Source organism: Anolis carolinensis, chromosome 1, assembly GCF_035594765.1.
Source record: "Anolis carolinensis isolate JA03-04 chromosome 1, rAnoCar3.1.pri, whole genome shotgun sequence".
NCBI lineage: Eukaryota > Metazoa > Chordata > Lepidosauria > Squamata > Dactyloidae > Anolis > Anolis carolinensis.
In genome coordinates this window covers 80,438,594-80,459,477 of record NC_085841.1, presented here as the reverse complement: position 1 = coordinate 80,459,477, position 20,884 = coordinate 80,438,594, and the positions used below count along the sequence as shown (strand labels likewise).

Here is a 20,884-nt window from a genome sequence, read left to right as displayed (position 1 = left end):
ATTTAAAGTGGATGAAAGTGGATGATGAGGCCCCTAGTCTGGATGTAAATTTTCATCAGTTCTTAAGGCTTGTAGAGGAGTAGGGAAATTATGGATTCAACGCTTTCCCCAATTGCTCCAACTATAATCCTTTTAGTCTCTAGTGACAGTAGAGTTCTCAACCTGTGGTTCCCCAGTTGTTTTGTCCTAACTTCCAGAAATCCCAGCCAGTTTACCAGCTATTAGGATTTCTGGGAGTTGAAGGCCAAAACATCTGGGGACCCACAGGTTGAGAACTACTGCTATAGATGTTTCTGTGTTCTTCAAAGATCTCTCTTACTGGAGCATCAGATCTTTTTTCCTACCTTCTCAGACAGAACTCTGAAATTATCTGCAAACCCAGAAAGCCCATGATAAGCAAACTGTAATAGGTGAAGATATATCTTACCTTGATTCAGTCATTAATGAGAATGGAGACTACAGTCAAGAAATCAGAAAAAAGACTAGGACTTGGAAGGAATTAAACAAGATCCTGAAGTTTAAAAATATATAATTTGATCCTGAAGTTAGGAATGTTCATGTCATTATATTTCTACCGATTATTTTCCGGTCCCAATTCAAGGTGCAGGTTCTTACCTATAAAACCCTAAACGGTTTGGGACCCGCCTACCTTTGTGACCGCATCTCCCGCTATGAACCCACTCGTCCTCTTCGTTCATCCGGTAGGGCACTTCTTTCGCTCCCGCCACCATCCCAGGCTCGGTTGGCGGGGACGAGGGAGCAGGCCTTTTCTATTGTTGCTCCCCGGATCTGGAATTCCCTTCCGGAGGAGATCCAGCAAGCACCCACCCTGGCTTCCTTCAAAAAGCTGCTTAAAACCTGGCTCTTCCGCTGCGCCTTTGGATAACAGAGCCCATAGCTATAGTAGTCGCACAGGCTACCTCTTTGACTTGAAACACTGCACTTTATTCCTCTGCCCCAAAGCACCTTAGAATATCACATTGCATTTTAGTTCTAGTGGTCCCTCCAGGCCATCCTCTCCTCCATCCCAGTGGTCTTTTTTTCCCCTCTTTCTTTGCGGATTCATGTTATTTGAGTGATTATATTCCTTCTGCTTATGTGATTGTTTTAGTCAATTGTTATGTTTTGTTTTCGTTTCTAATTCTTATAGCGTTTTATAGTGTTTTCAGTGTTTTATTGTACAATGTTTTATGCTGATTTTATATTGGAAACCGCCCTGAGTCCCTTTTGGGAGAGAGGGCGGTATACAAATAAACTTTTACTTACTTACTTACTTACTATATTTCCCATTTTTATGTATAGTTGTCATAGCTGGACTGTGAAGAAAGCTGACAGAAGAAAATCATCTAATTTGAAATGTGCTGGAGAAGAATTTTATGGATACTGTGGGCTGCTAAAAAACAAATCAATGGCCAAATTGAGCCTGACCTCTCCCTAGAAGCCAAGACAACTAAACTGGCACTGTCATACTCTGGACATGTCATAAAAAGACATCACTCACTAGAAAAATCCATACTCCAGATGAACACTCAAGCAAGGAAGGTATGGTCCTGAGTTTGCAAGACTTGAACAGGGCTGCTGATGATAGGATGATATGGAGGTCTCTCATTCATAGGCTCATCATAAGTTGAAGTAGATTTAATGGCAGTTAACAACAACCACACATAAACTATCGTCACACTGCATAAGGCTACAATTCTATGTAAACTTACTTGGTAGTAATTCGCAGTGAACTAAATATTTTATTTCTCTGTAGATATGCACAGAATCAGCAACAAAGTGTATTATGGAAATTTAAAACCTATAAACTTCATTATGGCATATGCTTCATGAATTCTATCTGATTCATCAGATGTGGAAGACTGCTGTGCAAGATTGTAAAGAAATGCAACCTTGATCTACTACTATCACACAAATGAAGGCCCAATGTAAGACAGAAATCTTACCATTCATGGCTAAATAAGAATGCCCACTGTGATGCTTTCTTTTAAATCAGTGGGGCTTTTGCTTAAGGCATAAAAAGATGATAATACAAGTGCTTTAAAATGACAAAATCTGGCCTCCGAAATGCTCACTGTGAAATTGCCAAACAAAGCAAGCCAAACTTTAAAAGCAAGTGGTTAAAACAGCTTTTATTGTTTTATTATCAATTAAATATTACAATTTTCAATGTACAGTGTATTGATCTAAACAGAACTAAACAGTAAACCAAATCTAGTTTCAGCATGTCTAATCAAACTACTGAAATATTTTGCCTGCAATATAGAAATCCACAACGCATAGCTGTTTAACATCCTAAACTACTTATTTTCTCAACATTCAGAATCCAGAAGAACAGGTTCAATTTCAATATGCCTGATTCACTCATTATTGGAACAGGAAGGCCCTCTTCTGGATTATATTTATATGTTCAAGGAGCAATCCAATAAAGCACCGAGGATGTCAGATCTAAACTTTGGCTTTCCTTATTGCCCATTCCCATTCCTACCTAACTGCCTTTCTGGAGGTATATTTCAAATATAATATGGGAGATTAGGACAACAATTAGTTCTTAGTATCCCCAGCTAACAGTAACATTTGAACATAATTTCAAAATAGTACAGAAAAATGTTAGAACCGTCCTCTGCTTATACCAACAAATATTATCTGCAGTACAGTCCCCTCACAGCAGTTGCAAAGAACAAAATCCTTCAAACACTAAAATTTATGCAGGAGTGATTGAAACAATGACTCCTTTGCTTTCTGATGGTTCAAAGTAGATAAACTTTGTTTCATTTTTTGTTTAAATTATCTATATGCACATGAAACATAATAAATTTTGTGTTTAGACTTGGGTCCCATCTTCATCATATCTTACTATGCACATATGTGCAAATAGAGGTGTTTTTAAATCAGCAAAATTCCAAAATACAAAGCACTTCTGGTCCCAAACATTTCAGATAGGAGATTACAAACTGTACTCCAAATGGAGTGTATCTGTACCTTTGCTTATTCATAGTAATACAAGTTGAATAAGTAAAGATACAGATACACTCCATTTAGAGTGCAATTTGTAATCCAACAGAGCCAGTGCTAGTCCTACCCAGCATAGAATTTGTTGGTCAGAGCAAATTGAAACCCCATTAATTTCTATGGGTCTAGTATAGGTAGGACTTATATGTTGGTGATAGCCCATAGTTTTCAATAATCATTCAATATATACTATTGAGTGAATATTGAAAACTATATCACCAATATTAGTCCTACCTACACAAGAAAACTAGCAAAAATTGATAAGTGATCAGCTTTAATAAGAGAGATATCTTTAAGAAGTGCTTTTGTAAGTTTGGGAACCTTGTACTGACTTTTTGCAAGAACAGAAAGATAAATGACACTTGTGGGTTTTGAAAATTAGTAATATTGAATAAAATGCGGAAGTTGATAGTAAATAATACTAGGGGAAGTAGAGCCTATTATCATGTATAATCATCAGTAAGAAAGTTGGCAATTAATGCTTTATTTTTGTAAATATAACCTGTATTGTTTCTAATTCTTCTCTATCCATATTTTTTCTGCTTTGGATTTCTGTATAAGTTTAAATTCTATTTCAATGCACTGAAATCTTTTAAAAAGTAACAATTCAAGAAATACTCAAGATTCCAATTTTCTAGGTAGTTTTCTATAACAAGTATGAAAAAGAAACCGTCATTTCCTTAATGCAATAGTTACTTCAGTCAATTAACTGAAAAGAAACTTATCCTGTAAAGAACAAATATGGCAAATATTGGTCACACATGATCACGAGCCAATTTGTTAATTTAGACTCAGACAAACCAAGTTCATTTTTTTTAGCCAAGGTACCTGGATTAAACAAGAGTAAACATGAGATTTCTGCTAGTTTTGATGGACTCCAAAGAGGCAAGGGACAGGAACATTATAAAAATCCCCAGAGAGCTAGTGCAAGAAGAGACAATCCTGGTCTAGGTGAACTGAAGGGTTGACATGACAAAAGGCAGCTTCAAAGTGCTGAGAAGTCAGGTTCTTAAAACAGTTATCAGTATGGCAGCCTCTGCTGATAATGACCCTCTGTTTTTAGTACCACAGATGAAACTGCTGTGGTTGGAGAGACACAGAGGACTTGGAGCATAGTGAATTTCAACATGCTTTTGACAGCATGGCTGATTAAGCTTTTCAAATATATACAGAATTCTTATAGCTATGTTTGTCTATGGCGTTAGTATTAGGAATCCAGGTGAAGTTGCACCAGCCAAACTAAAGACTGCCAAAATAAAGGTTTCTTCCTCTCATGAGCTTCAAAATCAACATGGCCAAAATAGCTCAGTTTGAGTATTGCTGGAAGGACACAGTCTGCTTTCCTCAGCTCTCACCTCAAATGAAATGTACATTTCAAAAACCATACCTACCATTTGGCATTATTACAGGCACACATAAAGTACAGATTATGATATAAAGCAGAGGAAGAGATATGTCTTGCTCCACCTCTTAGTGGCCTCCAAGAGCAGGTCTGTACTGCCCAGGGGTTTCAGATATTCCTTATTTGTCCAGCTTCAGTTTACTATCCATCACTTGCTGCATTCCTTTTTTCGAACTTTTGATTTGGGTGCTGCCACAAGGAAAGAAAGCAAACCCATTAAGATTCCATGCAATATTCCAAAGCAATATTAGTTAGGATAAAAATAAAACTTACCATTTGGATTTTCCTGCCTGTAGAAGATTTTCAACATTTCCACAGCTTCTTCGGACCGATAACCAGCTATGCACTGTAGAGATTAGAGAATTGTGTTCATAAAGCACCCAAGTAGTTTTACAAAGATCCAATACTATTAATAAAGCAATAGGTAGGTTCAAATCAAAGAGATGTAGTTTAAAACAGAGACAGTGGATCTCCTTCACAGCTCTGAAGAGGCTGCACTCACAATCAAAATGGAACAAATATGTCTGTCACTCAGGCTTCTGCAAAAGATCACAATCTTAGAAATTGATCCTTTCACCAGCAACAGCCTTTAAACCCATGATACTTGTGTGTGTTTTTGACAATTGCTGAAGTATCTTTCTGAATGACTCTGTTGGTCCTAAAGGTATAAATTCTTGCAAAATAGCACTATCTACAGATGTTGCCCGTACAACTAGAAACGCTATACACACAATAAAGAAATGATGCAGAAAAATGGAAAGACAAGTCTTTATCATCAAATCTGTTGATAGATTTGTCAGATTCCCATAGACATATGTATTTTTAGGAAACTAGGTTATTTGACTTGAAGTAAGTACATGTGTCTTCTTCCTCCCTGCACCCCACATACTTTACCTTAACAGTTAAACCACAATGAAAGCATAGAAACAAGGATTTAAAGAAACTCTTAAAATCAAGTTATCAGATCAACAAAAGTTGATCATATTGAGGCATCTGACTAGGAGGAGGAGGGGTGGTTGTTTCTTGCACACAATGTATTCCTCTTCCTACCAACCACAATTTGTTGTGTTGTGATTGTTACTGTTCCATCAGTCTTTGCATTTCTGCCAAGGAGTTTAACTTCATGGATGCGTTTTCCCCAAAGCTGCTCAGACTTCCTTAACCCATCAAAATAACTGAACTATGCTATAAGTTATTCCACCCACACATCATTCCCTTCAAACATTTATGCTTTGAAATGTGTGAATGAGTGTGGCAGCACACTCTCTTTCATACACACACAGAATGCAGGATGCTTTCAGCATATGCACCAGTTTAAAAAGCATCCACCTACATATAGAAATGCTTTCTACACAGCCATCAACTGCAATTGCTTGAGAATGGAAATTACAATACTTTAATACATGCCACCATGTAAAAGTCAAGTGTCACCACAGTGCTAAACGTAGAGGTACATTTTTGAAAACCTGCTATTTCTCTTTCTTCTTCCTCCTCTTCTTCTGCTCCCTCCTTTTAACATTTGCTTCCGTCCCCATTTTCTTTCCAACCACTTTTCTTTTTCTTCATCTAGATACCATAGTAAAGGTTTTCCCCTGACATTAAGTCTAGTCATGTCCGATCTGTAGGTTGGTGCTCATCTCAATTTCTAAGCTGAAGAGCCGGCATTGTCCATAGACACCATCAAAGTCATGTGGCTGGCATGACTGCATGGAGTGCCGTTACCTTCCTGCCGGAGTGGTACCAATTGATCTACCCACATTTGCATGTTTTCGAACTGCTAAATTGACAGAAGCTGGGGATAACAGCAGGAGCTCACCTTGCTCCCTGAATTGAAATCGCCGACCTTTCAGTCAGCAAGTTCAGCAGCTCAGTGGTTTAATCTGCTGCACCACCATATTATTCATTAAATATGTTTTGATCTTACTCTTCCTTTTGAGGAGGAGGTTACATGACATTTCTTGTTGTCCTCCGTCCATGCATGAATCAGATTTCCATCAAAGAGCCCTAAGCTGAATAGTCAAACATTTTAGACCATTTACAGAACTCACATGTGGAGCTTGTTTCCAAAAGGTATCAAATCAATCTGAACACGTTACAGCAATCAAAAAAAGTGCTGAGGATATAAATTATTTTGCTATAAAATACAATTTTCCAAGAGCTGTGCCAAAGTGATTTGATACATTTTGATAGCTTTGATCTGTACATAATATTCTACTCCTGGCCAACAATGTGCTACCGCATATAACCCATTTTTCATTTTTATTTTTGGATTTGGTACCATTTGGAAACAAACTCCACATTTTAATTTCTCCCAATTTCCTTTTTACATTCTTTCAGACCTTAATACAGGAGTGGGAATTGTGTGACCTTTCAGTTGTCAGTGAGCTGAAGGTACCATAAGTTATTATAGCTAGTAGTACAGAGTGCTGGGAAGTGCAGTTCAACATCTCAAGGTCTCCATAGTTCCCACCCCTGCTTTATTTTTTAAAAAATATGCCAAACTGCATTCTACTAATGTATTCCATTGCAAAGGCTTGGAGAATATTAGGGAAAAACATTACAGCAGTTTATATTTAGAAAAAGACACAGCTGCTCTAAATTCTAGACATATTTATGAATGTGGTCTCTCTCTTTTACTCTCAAAAGACCTAAACTATCACTATAGAAAAGCTCACACAAAACTACAAAAGGATGTTTAATAGTGGTTTCAGAATTAAAATACTGGGAAGAATGATCTTTTCAACAAATCCAAATGTACATGATTTGCTTGAATGCTTGAAATATGAAAGCACACTAACAAATTATTTTACCTGAAATGGTTCCCCTGTGTCTGTCAAGGTATCAGAAGAGATGTTCAAAACTGAACCACAGCCTCCAAATCGTTCATTTTGGCAGCCATACACAACCAGTGGGATTTATATAAATTAGTTAAGGTATTAATTAAAACAAGAAATGAAAGCCTATAGAATAGCATCCTGTTTTGATTGATTGTCTAGCTTTGCTGACATTTCTGCACTTTCAAACTTCCTCTTTTTTAATCACATACCACAAACATCTGTTTTTCATGGACACTTTTATTAACAAACTACTAATGCCTCCAGGCAAACCAACATTCACCACTTCTGCTCCTCTAATGCTATAATAATAATAATAATAATAACAACAACAACAACAACAACAACTTTCTTTATAGATAGCTCAAGGCAGTGAAGCGAAACTAACACTATTCTATAAATCCTCTAACCCAGAATCAGAGTTAGAGTAACACATTTTGGCATCTGAAGCCAAAGGAGGAGGAGGAAAGGGAAGGAGAGGAAGAAAAGGAGGCGGAAGAGGGGTGGTGGTGTCAGCAGTTGCCTTTTGATGACAGACACATATACCTGAGGCAAGCCTCCTTATGTTGCCTAACAGTACAATTTGTGCTGCATTTTATTTGTTGCTTGCCTGCTGTCAACCACATCAAAGTTTTCTAGAAAGGCCTTCCTGTTCATTAAGTGATGGTTTGCCTCTATTATCTGTTGCAATGGAACAAGAGCAGAAGTTGACTTTTTTACTTTAACTGGGTTTTCCTAGAGCCATCTCATTGACCAATGTGGGAAGAGAACAGTGGCCTAAGAAAGCCTTTTGCCAGATCTATCAGGGTCCTTCTAAGATTCATTATTTCTAAACAATCTTATGTTACAAGGAAACTGATTTCCATTTGCTTGTTAACAAGCAAGATACATGACCTTAAAGTAACAGGCACCTGGATCATTTTGTGAAGGATACTCATCATGCGAAGGGCAGCTGCACACATTATACAAGGCTCTACGGTGACATACAAGACAGTGTGCAAAAATACTTCCTCCATTCTCTTCTTCTGTTTGTGACACCAATCTATAGCCTGATCAATTGCTACCATTTCTGCATGACGGGTTGCCTGTGAGAATACAGAAAAAAATTATAAGACACAGCAATGTACTGGTCTGAGTAGAAGACATACCCAAACAGAAAATTAGCTCTATTTTTAGCAAGAAGACAAAAATGCAGAATTTCATGTATCAAACAGCAGTCTAGATCAGATAGCCTAGGATGGCCCCCAGCTATAAAATGTAAGAGTCATGTAATATGAAAAGTTTAATTCTGTTAATAAGTGAGATAAACTAAAACAGCAGGTAGCCCAGCTATCTGTTTGTACAGGCAGTCCCCAAGTTACAAACATCTGACTTGCAAATGACTCATGGGTAAGAGACAACAGGAAGTGAGAGAAATCCACCCTTAGGAGGTGAAATTCATTCCTGAAAGACTTATCATGGGGGAAAAGTGTCTCCACTGAAGCTTTATAACCAGTAACTAATCCCCATTAAAACAGAAGGGTATGGGATTTTGTTCTTAAAAGGTACTTCTTTTCCATAAAGTGGAAAAACAAAGCAAAAAAAGAATCTAATTATTTTTAGCCTTAGTTAACAAGTGCTAAATTTGTGGGCTCTCCCATTATAAACCAAATCTCAAACACAACAGTGCAATGCACAGACTCCTTTTTAAGCAAGGACAGAGAGGTCAGAGGAAAAAATGGCCATTTGCAGAATGAAGTGCTCAGGCAAAATGATTTTCCTCCTTGTCAGATATCAAGTTCCTATTTTGGATCCAACTTAGTCTATGAATAAACATGAGGGGTGAAATGAGACCTACTATTCCTAAGAGCTTGAAGGGTAGCACTGGAGACTCTTTCAAGAGCTTCAGGCAAATCCATGAATTATATCTGCAGTCATTTCCAATTAGGAGCATCTGAAAATGTTTCTAGGCTGAACTGAATGGCAGTATTTTTCCATTAACCCCATATAATACCTCTAACTCCATCTATTAGTACTATATTAATGTATACTTTCACCCATTGTTAAACTGACATGGTTCCCAAAGCAGCTTCTAGAAAAGCTCATTTAAAATAAAACAAAAACAATACAATCAACAAAAGGAAAAAGCAGTGCAGGAGAAAGCAATTAGTGAGTTTTTACAGCGACAAAAAAAACAAGAACTAAAACTACAAGAAATATAAGTGGTATCAAGGGAAAATATATTCTACACCAGACAAACCTTTTAGGGAAACCTTTTCAGAGTTGCCACAATCCCATTTTACAGCCTTACCTCCAGTAGCAGTAAGACCCAAAATCTGTGAATGAGCAATATGTAAACACATTTGTGTAGAAGAAGGCCACCAGAAGCTACTCAGGTCGCAAACTACATAGATCCCAAAAGACTTAAACCAGCATTTCAAACTGAGGTTGGAAACAGTTAGTACAATGGTGGCAAGTTTGGCCAGATGTAGTCAGCACTCCAAGTTTTGATTGTTTTAAAGCTAAATTCTGAACTCAGTGCAATATATAGAATCTCCAAAAGTAGTCCCACTACTGCACTTGTCCAAATAGGAAATTACCAGGGCATAATAACTCAGCCAATCCCTCTCTGCTCAAGAGGCATTATGAGTAGAATACCAGGAAACGTGTTTTGAAGCAAAGTGGTTATCTGTACCCAAATATTTAGAGCTTAAGAAAATTGAACTCTGCCAGTTTTGCAGTCTACTTATTGTTCTGTGCCTGTTAGGCACAAATCAAAAACTCTTCGGTGCTTGGAACATTAATCAAAATAAGGAATTTGTTCCATTACTTGATACCTGAGCTACTTTGGCTGAACCTTGATGAATTCCACGTTATGGGATTTACAGCTGTGGGATTAAATAAGGATAGGATCCTCCTGCCTAAAGAGCAATCTGAGGAGACTGCAGTTCCTCCAACAACTAACCTTCCATTTAATCTTTCCTTCTCTCCGTAACAAATTCCAAGCTGTACAGTTGCCACACATTCAAGGAAATCCCCTGGAAGCACTCATGACTACCTTTTTCCTAGGATGCTTTATAAGAGATTTAATTGAAATTTAAAAAATGGTACGTTTTCAAGGAAAATGCTCTGCCCACAATAAATAACATGGAAAGCTCAGTTCTTGCTGAGATGACAAAGAGGTCATCACTACATAGTGGGATGAATATCAATATACTCCTAAAGTACTGTGTTATAGGCGATTTTACTTGCAATACTTAGCTCAAGCCCTGATAACTACCTCATTATTGGGTAAAATGCCCATCGCTCTCCCACAGTGCATCATCTTCTGATCCATCCAGTGTATTAAAAAAACCTTTCCAAACAATGGCCTCCATGAAGCCACATTGTTAAAAGAGGGTGGTCAGCAAATGGATGGGTGACTGAGTATGTAAGAGCGTGCATGGATGAGTGAGTGAGCAAATGGGAAGCTTGAAGCGGCATTCTTGGAAGTGGATCATCAGCAAAGGGATGGGCAACTGAATGAGGTAATGTGTGTTTGAGTGGGGAGGGTGGGTCTGTGGGTGGGTGCGTGGATCAAAGGGGGATAGGAGGATGGTTGAGTGAGTGAAGCGGACGGGACTGTGGGCGGCTGGGTGAGCAGATGGAGGCTTACACTGGTAAATCAAGAATGCAACTTTGTGAGGAAAACAGAAATACCAAATCCAGGACCTCCCAAAATGGCAGTGCAACTACAGTATTACACAATGGCAGCTATTATGCAATGAAACATGGTATGTAGCTTCAAGGAGAAAACTAGTAGTATTCAATCAATGGATGGACACAATGAGATAAATTCTATGCTCAGTAATATCAACAAATCAGAACTGAACATCATGTGTAGCAAATAGTTTGAAATGAAGTTAAATTAATTTTCCTTCTACAACATAAATACATTGCCAAGTGATATTTAAGTCTTGAGAGGTGCCTTTCTCAGGACACATGTACTAGTTTATTTGCTTGAGGAGATTCAAAGCAGGTTAACATAAAAACATCAGAATAACCATTTGAAAATATACAAATATGCCAACATTAAAACAGGATTAAATATAACCAGTATTTTAAAAAATTCCCAGTTAAAAACCATGTATTAATAATCTCTTCCTACATTCCAGAACACAAAGTATACAAAAATTCCAAATGGAGCAACGTAAGGGTTTATAAGGCATTTAGTTTATGCAGCAGAGCTAATAACAATCTTTTGGATCATTCATATATATAGTGCAATGATTTACATTACCTTAAATATCTTACATTTTTAGTTTCATTTACTTCATTCTTTCCTTTCCCTATGACTTCATTATTGTAGACCATGAGGCAACCAACAGGCACTTCACCATTCTCGAGGGCTTCTTTGGCCTATCGAACACACACATAAAACCAAAGAATCAGTAAAAACACTACAAACAAACAGTGTTTAGTATGTTAACTTTAACACAGACTGCATGTTCAGAAACAAAGTACATTTCAGTTACAGTTCCCTCTCAGCAATAGAGCAGATATGCAGTAAAATTGAGCAAGGGTTAAAAGCCTAAGAAAAGAAAAGAGAAGAAAATGAAAGCTGCCATCCAATTGTCTGAGAAGCCGTTCCACCAGAGTTCACTTTTTCCTAACTGTCATTCAACATCAGATTCAGGAACCTCAAAATATGAAGAAGTTTTGCTTCAGTTCTTTCCCTTTTCTTACAAGAATTCTGTAGCACGATTCTATAGTAATATTTTCTGTTTTACAGTTAGCCCTTCCACACAGCTGAATAAAATCTCACATTATCTGCTTTGAACTGGAATATATGGCAGTGTGGACTCAGATAACCCAGTTCAAAGCAGGTATTGTGGGATTTCTGGGTAATATGGCTGTGTGGAAGGGCCCTTAGTTGCCAGATCTCAGGTTGCATCTACGCTGTAAAATGAATGCAGTTTGACACCACTTTAACTGTGGAGTCATAGGAGTTGTAGTTCAGTGAAACAGTGGCACTCTTTGGCAGAGAAGGCTAAAGACCTTGTAAGATTGACATATCCATGATTCCATAGCATTGAGTCAGGGAGCCGTGGTGGCGTAATGGGTTAAACCCTTGTCCTGGCTGAACTGCTGACCTGAAGGTTGCCGATTCGAATCTGAGATGAGGTGAGCTCCCATCTGTCAGCTCCAGCTTGCGGGGACATGAGAGAAGCCTTCCAGGAGGATGGTAATACATCCAGGTATCCCATGGGCAACGTTTCTGTAGACAGCCAATTCTCTTATACCAGAAGCGACTTGTAGTATGTTCTCAAGTCACTTCAGACACAATAAAAAAGGAAAGATAAGGTGGTGTCAAACTGCATTATGTGTGTACTGTAGAGGCCACTATAACTTTAATATAATAACTTTATTATATTAAAGTTATAGTGGCCACTTCTTCCTTCTCTCTGATTCACTGTAGCACCAGGGCTATCCTCTGCTCTGCAATCTACCTTCTGGTTAGGAGCAAAGAGGTTCTATATTTATACCCTGTTCTTCTAAACCCCAAAGGCAACTCAGCGCAGCTTCACATATCGGCAACAATTCAATGCCATTAAAACATACAACAGGGAAAAAAACATTTATATTAGAAACAGAATTAAAACAAATAAAAACAGTTATATCAATTATTAAAATCACATAATCCAATGCAGTAGTCCAAGGCCATTCCAAATGTCAGTTGCACAGATCCTTTGTTCATTTATTGCACTGCAGTTATTCTCCAAAAGCTTGGTCTACAGCCATGTTTTAACTTTCCTCATGAAGGCTAAAGGTGAAGAAGTTCCACAGCTGAGAAGGCCCTCCTCCCATCATCTCTAAATACATAGTTACAAAGGTACAAATCCTTCCACTTACCTGCCTCTGGAAGCAACCTCTCACAGTGGTTCTCAACCTGTGGGTCCCCAGGTATTTTGGCCTACAACTCCCAGCAAGTTTACCAGATGTTAGGGAGCCCCAGATGGTGTAGTGCAGGGGTCCCCAAACTAAGGCCCGGGGGCCGGATGCGGCCCATCGAAGCCATTTATCCGGCCCCCGGCCCCTCCCTCGCCCGGTGCGTGCCTTCCAGAGTTTTTCTTGTTTATAATAGTATTTGAATTAGTATTTAATTAATAATTAATTATCAAGGGGGGTGCTTTGCTAGTGCTTTTGGTGCAAAAAGGCAGAAAGGGGCTGGACTAAATAGGGCAAGGGGTATCTTCTAATCCTCTATTATTATTATTATTATTATTATTATTATTATTGACACAAAGACACAGTATATATGCAAACAAGCAAACACAGCAAACAAGATATATATGCTGGATTTTATATCATAAAATCACAAGTTCCCAAGCGTTTAGGGCTGTGTGACGTATTATTATTATTATTATTATTATTATTATTATTATTATTATTAACAACATTGAGGCTGGGTGGCCATCTGTCAGGGGTGCTTTGCTTGTGCTTTTGGTGCACAAAGGCAGAAAGAGGCTGGACTAAATAGGGCAAGGGGTCTCTTCTAATCCTCTTTATTATTATTATTATTATTATTATTATTATTATTGACACAAAGACACAGTATATATGCAAACAAGCAAACACAGCAAACAAGATATATATGCTGGATTTTATATCATAAAATCACAAGTTCCCAAGCGTTTAGGGCTGTGTGACGTATTATTATTATTATTATTATTATTATTATTATTATTATTATTAACAACATTGAGGCTGGGTGGCCATCTGTCAGGGGTGCTTTGCTTGTGCTTTTAGTGCACAAAGGTAGAAGGGGGTTGGACTAAATGGCCCAAGGGGTCTCTTCTAACCTTCTTTATTATTTTTATTATGATTATGATTGTTATTAACATTGAGGCTGTATTTGGTCCCGTTTGGGGTTTTTTAACTTCAAAATAAGAGATGTGCAGTGTGCATAGGAATTTGTTTATAGTTTTTTTTTTCCAACTATAGTCCGGCCCTCCAACGATCTGAGGGACCGTGAACTGGCCCCCTCTTTAAAAAGTTTGGGGACCCCTGGTGTAGTGGGTTAAAGCCTTGTGACTTGAAGGTTGGGTTGCTGACCTGAAGGCTACCAGGTTTGAATCCAACCTGGGGAGAGAGCGGATGAGCTCCATCTATCAGCTCCAGCTCCATGCGAAGACATGAGAGAAGCCTGCCACAAGGATGGTAAAAACATCAAAACATCCGGGCGTTCCCTGGGCAACGTCCTTGCAGATGGCCAATTCTCTCACACAGAAGCAACTTGCAGTTTCTCAAGTCACTCCTGACACGGAAAAAAAAAACAACAGCAACAGATGTTAGGATTTCTGGGGGCCCTTCCACACAGCCCTATATCCCTGAAACTCAAGGCAGAAAATCCCACAATATCTGCTTTGAATTGGGTTATCTGAATCTGCACTCAGATAACGTGGGATTTTCTGTCTCGGTCTTTTGGGCTATAGGGCTGTGTGGACGGGCCCTGGGAGTTGAAGGCCAAAACATCTGGGGACTCGCAGGTTGAGAATCACTGAGCTAAGGCCTCTCCCACACAGCTGTATAAAATCCATATGAAATGGATCATATAGCAGTGTGGACTCATATAACCCACTTCAAAGCAGATATTGTGGATAGTTTGCCTAGATATTCTGGGTTATATGGCTGTGTGGAAAGCCCTGAGATTTCCCCCCTTAATTTCCAATTCAGAAAATATGCTATCTTTTTGTGTGTGTGTGTGTGTGTGTGTGTTTAAATGATAAACTATGAGTGAGTGTGGCTGGTACTTAACTACATTCATTCCACAGTGAAGTGCAAGCATGGGCCAACTTGGGCCCTCTCTTCAGGTGTTTTGGACTTCAGCTCCCACCATTCCTAACAGCTTAAGCGGCTGAGGGGGAAAAGGAAAGGGCCGGAGGCTGTTAGGAATGGTGGGAGCTGAAGTCCAAAACACCTGAAGAGAGGGCCCAAGTTGGCCCATGCCTGGTGTAGGCGCTCCGCTAGTTTTCTCTTTCGCCCTCTCCTGTGACCCACCATGCCTACGGCTCTGTCCATCCAGACCTCGACCTCTGCCGCAGTCTCTCCCCGCCTTCCTGTCGCTTCCATCCCTGCTCTGTTCCTCCGCCGTTGCTGCCCGGAACTCAGAGTCCGGGGCCAAGCTTCCGGGGGGACGTGTTTTGAGCGCGGACCGAGGCAGCAGCGGGGGACCGGGAAGTGAAGGGACGCGCGTGGCCGGCGTCGGGGGCGGGGCTTCTTCCTCTGCTGGGTCTCCTCAGCCGCCGGGATGCTGCTGGCCGTGTGGGGCTTCCTGAGGCGGCACAAGAAGAAATGCTTCTTCCTGGGCGCCTTCCTGGGCGGTGAGTTGAGAGTAGGAAGCCAGGCAGGATCACACAAGCAAAACACTCCTGACAGAGGGCCACCCGGCCTCTGTTCCAGAGAAAGAGACGCCACCATATTCCACGCATCCTGTCAGGAAGTTCTTCCTCAGTGTTTAGATTTAATCTCTTTTCCTGCCCTTTGAATCCATTGCTCTGCGGAGCGGCAGAAAAATAAGCTTCCCCTCTTTTTATGTGACATCCTTTCAAATATTTAATCATAGGTTGCTGTGAGTTTTCTGGGTTGTATGGCCATCTTCCAGAGGCATTCTTTCCTGACGTTTAGCCCACATCTATGGCAGGCATCCTCAGAGGTTCTGAGGTCTGTTGAAAACTAGGCAAGTAAGGTTTATATATCTGTGGAAGGTCCAGGGTGGGAGAAACTCATGTCTGTTGGAGGCCAGTTTGAATGTTGCAATTGATCACCTTGATTAGCATTGAAAAGCCTTGCGGCTTCAAGATCTGGCTGATTCCTGCCTGGGAGGAGCCTTTGTTGGGAGGTATTAGCTGGCCCTGATTGTTTCAAGGAACATGAAAGACACTGCAGACTAATTCATCCAGTGAAGTCAGCCATAGCAGAGCACTTGATGAACCAACCTGGACATTTGAGAACACAGAAATGCTGGACCACTATAACCACCACCATGTCAGACTACACAGAGAAGCCACTGAAATCCATAAGCATGTGGACAGTTTCAACAGAAAGGAGGAAACCATGAAAATGAATGAAATCTGGCTACCAGTATTTAAAAAACTCTAAAATCAGGACAGTAAATAAAGAACACTCTGAAAACAGAGGAATTCCAGACATGAGTCAATCAGGGTCAGCAAATGCCTCCCTACAAAAGATTCCCCCAGGCAGGAATCAGCCAAGCCTTGAAGCTGGAAGGCTTTTCAATGCTAATCAAAGTAATTAATTGCAGCATTCACACTTGCCTCCATCGGACAAGAGTTCTTTCTCCCACCCTGAACCTTCCACAGATATATAAACTTCTCTTGTTTAGCTTCCAACCTCAGAGGATGCTTGCCATAGATGTGGGCAAAATGTCAGGAGAGAATGCTTCTGGTACATGGCCATACCACCAGGAAAACTCACAGCAACCCAATTCCTGCTAGTTTTATCACTTTCCGTTAAAAACAGAGGCAAGGAAGAATTAAACAACAAAAACAGAACTGTACATATCTTTGTTATTTTAGTTTCAGTCAACACAGTTCCAATTGAAATACAATGTTCAAATTAAATCCCTCCGCCTTTTTTCTCCAAACTCAACCCACCCAGCTCCCTTAGGTTTCCAGACCTTTGAGCCTTTTGGCCACCCTTATCTTGATTGCTGATAAGCAGACTCTGATTTTCTATCTTTTTCCATTTCTTGTAACATTGCTCATTCCTCCTGTATTAGAAAACAGGTTTTTCCACCTAGTAAGGATCGCAATAATGCAGGGAATCAAGTTGAGGCCCATTCTTTGCGAATCTGCCTCTCCCTTTGCTCACAGCTGCAGGTACAGATCCATCCCTGTCTTCTAGTTCCAAGTCGTATCATTATAACCTCTTCTTTAGAAAAGAAGAAAAGATGTCCTCTGCTTCTTCCACACTCTTATCTTAATGCTTATCCAGATGTTTATCTTTCTTGTGCTATACAATAATGCATCCTAGGTAATTGCAGCTTCTCTAGGAGGAATACGTTCAGAAGTGCATTAAGAAATCACTGTGTTTATGTAAACCAAAATGTTAGTATTGTACTAACCTGCAGTAGGGCTATGTGATAACATCCCTGAGTAATAATAATAATAATAATAATAATAATAACTTTATTTATACCCCACCACCATATCCCAGAAGGACTCGGGTGGCTTACAAATGCACAGACAAGTGCCATAACATAAAGGCAAATTGCATCTACATATTAAACAGTTACAACATCAGTTGAGATAAAAACAACACATTACCCAATTTAAAAATCAATAAAAAACCAGTACTAATTACCAATTAAAACGAATAGTACTGCATCTCAGCCACAGCCCAATTCTAAAGTGCTAGTGTCAGTATTAAATAGTTTGGTCTTTAGATTAGCAGATGTCTTCATCATTTCCAAAGGCCTGCCTGAAGAGCCAAGTTTTCAGCTCCTTATGAAAACATTGTAATGTAGGGTCAAGCCTAATATCCCTAGGTAGAGCATTCCAAAGACAGGGGCCACCACTGAGAAGGCCCTCTCTCTCGCCCCACCAGCTACACTGTTCTGAGAGGAGGGCCTCCCCGGCAGAGCGTAGACCCTGGTTCATAAGGGGAGATGCAGTCACGAAGATAGGTTGGACTTGAACCATGTAGCACAGTGGTTCTCAACCTGGGGTTCCCAGATGTTTTTCGCCTTCAACTCCCAGAAATACTAACAGCTGATAAACTGTATGGGATTTCTGGGAGTTGTAGGCCAAAAACATCTGGGGACCCCAGGTTGAGAACCACTGATGTAGCGTCTTTAGTGGTGCTAAACTCTCTTTAAACAGACTGACAGAATTTCTTAACCCTAAAAGCCTTTGCTGTAAGGCTGGTTTGTCCTGTTAATTGCCTACATCTCTCTCTATAAGAGAGCCACATCTGAAAAGCCACATGATTTCCACCCACAACCAAAGGCATGGCTGATCTCCTAAGTGGTCATATGGATCAGATTACTTTCCAAGCTAGGCAGACCAGGGATGATGGGAGTTGCAGCCCAACAAGAAAGATGAGCTTACTGTTTTGGAGGAAAGCTACAAGTTGCAGTCCAGCCAAGATCTGAGGCTGATGGGGGTCATTACCAGGCCATATCTGGGGCTGATGGAATCTTCAGCCACTCATATCAAGAGCTAGTGGGAGTGGCAGCCTAACAAAGTCTTGGGCTGGTGGGAGTTGCACTGATTTCCAGTATGATTTTATAAAAGATCCCATTATACAGGTATGCATTTTCTGATTGGACCATTCATAAAACTGAAAGGCAAACTCTTTCAAATAGCATTACAAAATACTTAACCTAGGCAACCCTGGTTACCTAAGCAAGTATGAAATATTTGTGGAACCTGTGCATTTCACCACTAGCAAATTTAAAAGGATTCCTTATTCCTTTACAGCGAGACTGTAAATGCAATGTATAACTGATGCAAAGCTCTAGACAAATATGTGAAAATAAAGAGGCCTTCACAAATCATTTTTGATGCAGTAAGTGGTAGGAATTGCTTGACAACCTTCATTTGAAACTTGAACAGTCCTTAGAATCATATACAGTAGAGTCTCACTTATCCAAGCTTCACTTATCCAAGGTTCTGTATTATCCAAGGCAGTCTGCCTTTTAGTAGTCATTGTTTTTGTAGTAAATGTTGCAATGTTTTGGTGCTTAATTCGTAATTACAGTAATTACTACATAACATTACTGTGCATTGAACTGCTTTTTCTGTCAATTTCTTGTAAAACATGATGTTTTGGTGCTTAATTTGTAAAATCATAATGTAATTTTATGTTTAACTAGCTTGGGGACCCGGCGATGCCCGGGTCATTTGAGAATGGTATTATTTGTGTTTTAATGTTATGTATTCTGTTTGGAGTGGATGAACTATAATTCCCAGAATCGTGTGGTGCAGTACTCTGTGGATGGGCGTGAACTACTGCAATTTCCAGATTCCCTATCTATCAGTAGTCACAGCAGGCAATGTTCAGTCTGTGTGCCAAGTTCAGTCCGTGTGGCAAGTCTAAATTCGTCATTGGCTGGGTTTAGTGGTCTTTGGATGGAGGTGAACTACAACTCCCAATATCAAGGCCCCTTCCCACAAATACCTGCAGTATGTTCAGTAGGTCATGAGGCTTCTCTGTGTGAAGTGTGCTCCTAGTGCATTGTCAGTGGGGGGGTCAGTGTTTATCTGGTTGCAGGTGAACTATAACTCCACTTTCCCCAAACTTATCCAATATGTTGTATTGGTTATGGGTGGGGGCTCTGTGTGCCAAGTGTGATGCTCATTCATTGCAGGTGAACTATAAATCTTAGTACCTACTACTCCCGAACTTCCAGTCCAGTTCCCCTCCAAACCCACCAGTAGTCAAATCTGGGCATATCTGGTCTGCATGGTAAGTTCGGCCCAGACCCATCCTTGTTTGGGTTCATAGCGTTCTGGGTGTAGGTGAACTACAACTCCTGTATATTCCCCAGTAGGAGTGACAGTGCTCTGACTTGATGCAGGGTGAACTACAACTTCCACCATGTGGAGTCAATCCCTAAACTCCTCCAGTAAGTTTAGTTGCAGCTCAGTTGTGCTCTGTTTGTTATGCAGAGAGATTGGAAAGGAAAGGGCAGTGGGCGGGGCCATGCAAATGCTACAGCAATGGAGAACCCTGGGATGCCTGCCTGTGGTGGAAGCAAAAGCAAAATCTAGGAGGAAATTGTCCCCAAATGAAAGCATTCCTTGGGTGGTGGGCTATAGCGTTTGGGAAGGACACTGGCAGGGTTTGGGCTGCATTTTCATGGCGCTCGCTGTAACGACAATGTCAGTGGAAAAGAGTGACTTGCTAGATTTTTAACCCTGGGAAGTATAGCCTGTTTGTGGAGGCTGGAGGTTGTCTGTGTGAGCAGATATCCGTGCCACATACACACATACGGGTTTTCGCTTTTATTATGGATTTAGATAGGCTTTTTTCTTAATCCCTCATTATCCAAGATTTTCGCTTATCCAATGTTCTGCCAGCCCGTTTATCTTGGATAAGTGAGACTCTACTATAGCTGGAAGAGACCTCATGGGCCATCCAATCTAACCCTCTGCCTCCTTCATTTTAAGATTTCCTTATCTCAGCAGTCGTCACTACTTAACACTGGAAAGAACTCCCATGTGTACCTTTTCTGCATATTAAACATAGTTGTGTGGTGTCTTCAGTGTGGGGCTTTGTGTAGCTTTACCATACACTCTGTTTTGAGATGGATTCTAGTCTTCTTTAGTATCACTTAATCTGATTCGGAGAACTTGCTCTGCATAGCACCCTTTTCCTTTGCAGCTTTTTCTGTCATAATTTAAATATCAAAAGGTAGTGCAGTCTGTAGCAAAACAAAGGTATCAGGAAAAGAAAGTTTATGGTACTGTAAACCATTAACCCCTCTTTTATAGGAGTTTATGTGCTTGGAAAATATGGGCAGAAAAAAATGAAAGAAATTCAAGAAAGAGAAGCGGCAGAATATATCGCACAAGCACGAAGGCAGTATCATTTTGAAAGTAACCAGAGAACTTGCAACATTACAGGTAAGGTATTGCTATGGTTGATTCAG

The 20,884-nt window shown here is 40.0% G+C and overlaps 2 protein-coding genes across 3 annotated transcripts in view; one reads left to right on the top strand and one right to left on the bottom strand.

Annotated features, from left to right (window-relative positions):
• Positions 1–2,117: 2,117 nt before the first annotated feature.
• On the bottom strand, positions 2,118–15,418 carry adat2 (adenosine deaminase tRNA specific 2). Of its 2 annotated transcripts, XM_062977887.1 has the most exons (6): positions 15,268–15,416; positions 11,521–11,625; positions 8,183–8,333; positions 7,225–7,331; positions 4,688–4,760; positions 2,118–4,603 (listed from the first exon to the last, which is right to left on the bottom strand). In XM_062977887.1, exons 1-6 carry the CDS (start codon positions 15,337–15,339, stop codon positions 4,563–4,565), a joined length of 549 nt encoding a protein of 182 aa, XP_062833957.1. In that variant the 5' UTR covers positions 15,340–15,416; the 3' UTR covers positions 2,118–4,562. The 2 variants fall into 2 exon arrangements, with proteins under 2 accessions (XP_062833957.1, XP_062833965.1); XM_062977895.1 differs by lacking the exon at positions 7,225–7,331 and having other exon boundaries at positions 8,160–8,333; positions 15,268–15,418.
• Positions 15,419–15,433: 15 nt separating this feature from the next.
• Positions 15,434–20,884, top strand: part of pex3 (peroxisomal biogenesis factor 3) — a 19,290-nt gene continuing 13,839 nt past the window's right edge. Inside the window, exons 1-2 of the mRNA XM_003215705.4 lie at positions 15,434–15,590; positions 20,727–20,858. Of these exons, the coding sequence (XP_003215753.1) occupies positions 15,518–15,590; positions 20,727–20,858 (205 nt within the window). The 5' untranslated portion in view covers positions 15,434–15,517. The remainder of the gene's footprint in view (positions 15,591–20,726; positions 20,859–20,884) is intronic.

Bases quoted from the DNA above. Each gene is read 5' to 3' on its own strand.
- adat2 (XM_062977887.1), bottom strand. From the start codon at position 15,339: ATGGAAGCGACAGGAAGGCGGGGAGAGACTGCGGCAGAGGTCGAGGTC. The intron at 11,626-15,267 runs GTGGGTCACAGG...TGTGTTCGATAG, and splicing joins TGGACAGAGCCGTAGGCATG to GCCAAAGAAGCCCTCGAGAA. The intron at 8,334-11,520 runs GTAAGATATTTA...GTATTCTCACAG, and splicing joins AAGTAAATGAAACTAAAAAT to GCAACCCGTCATGCAGAAAT.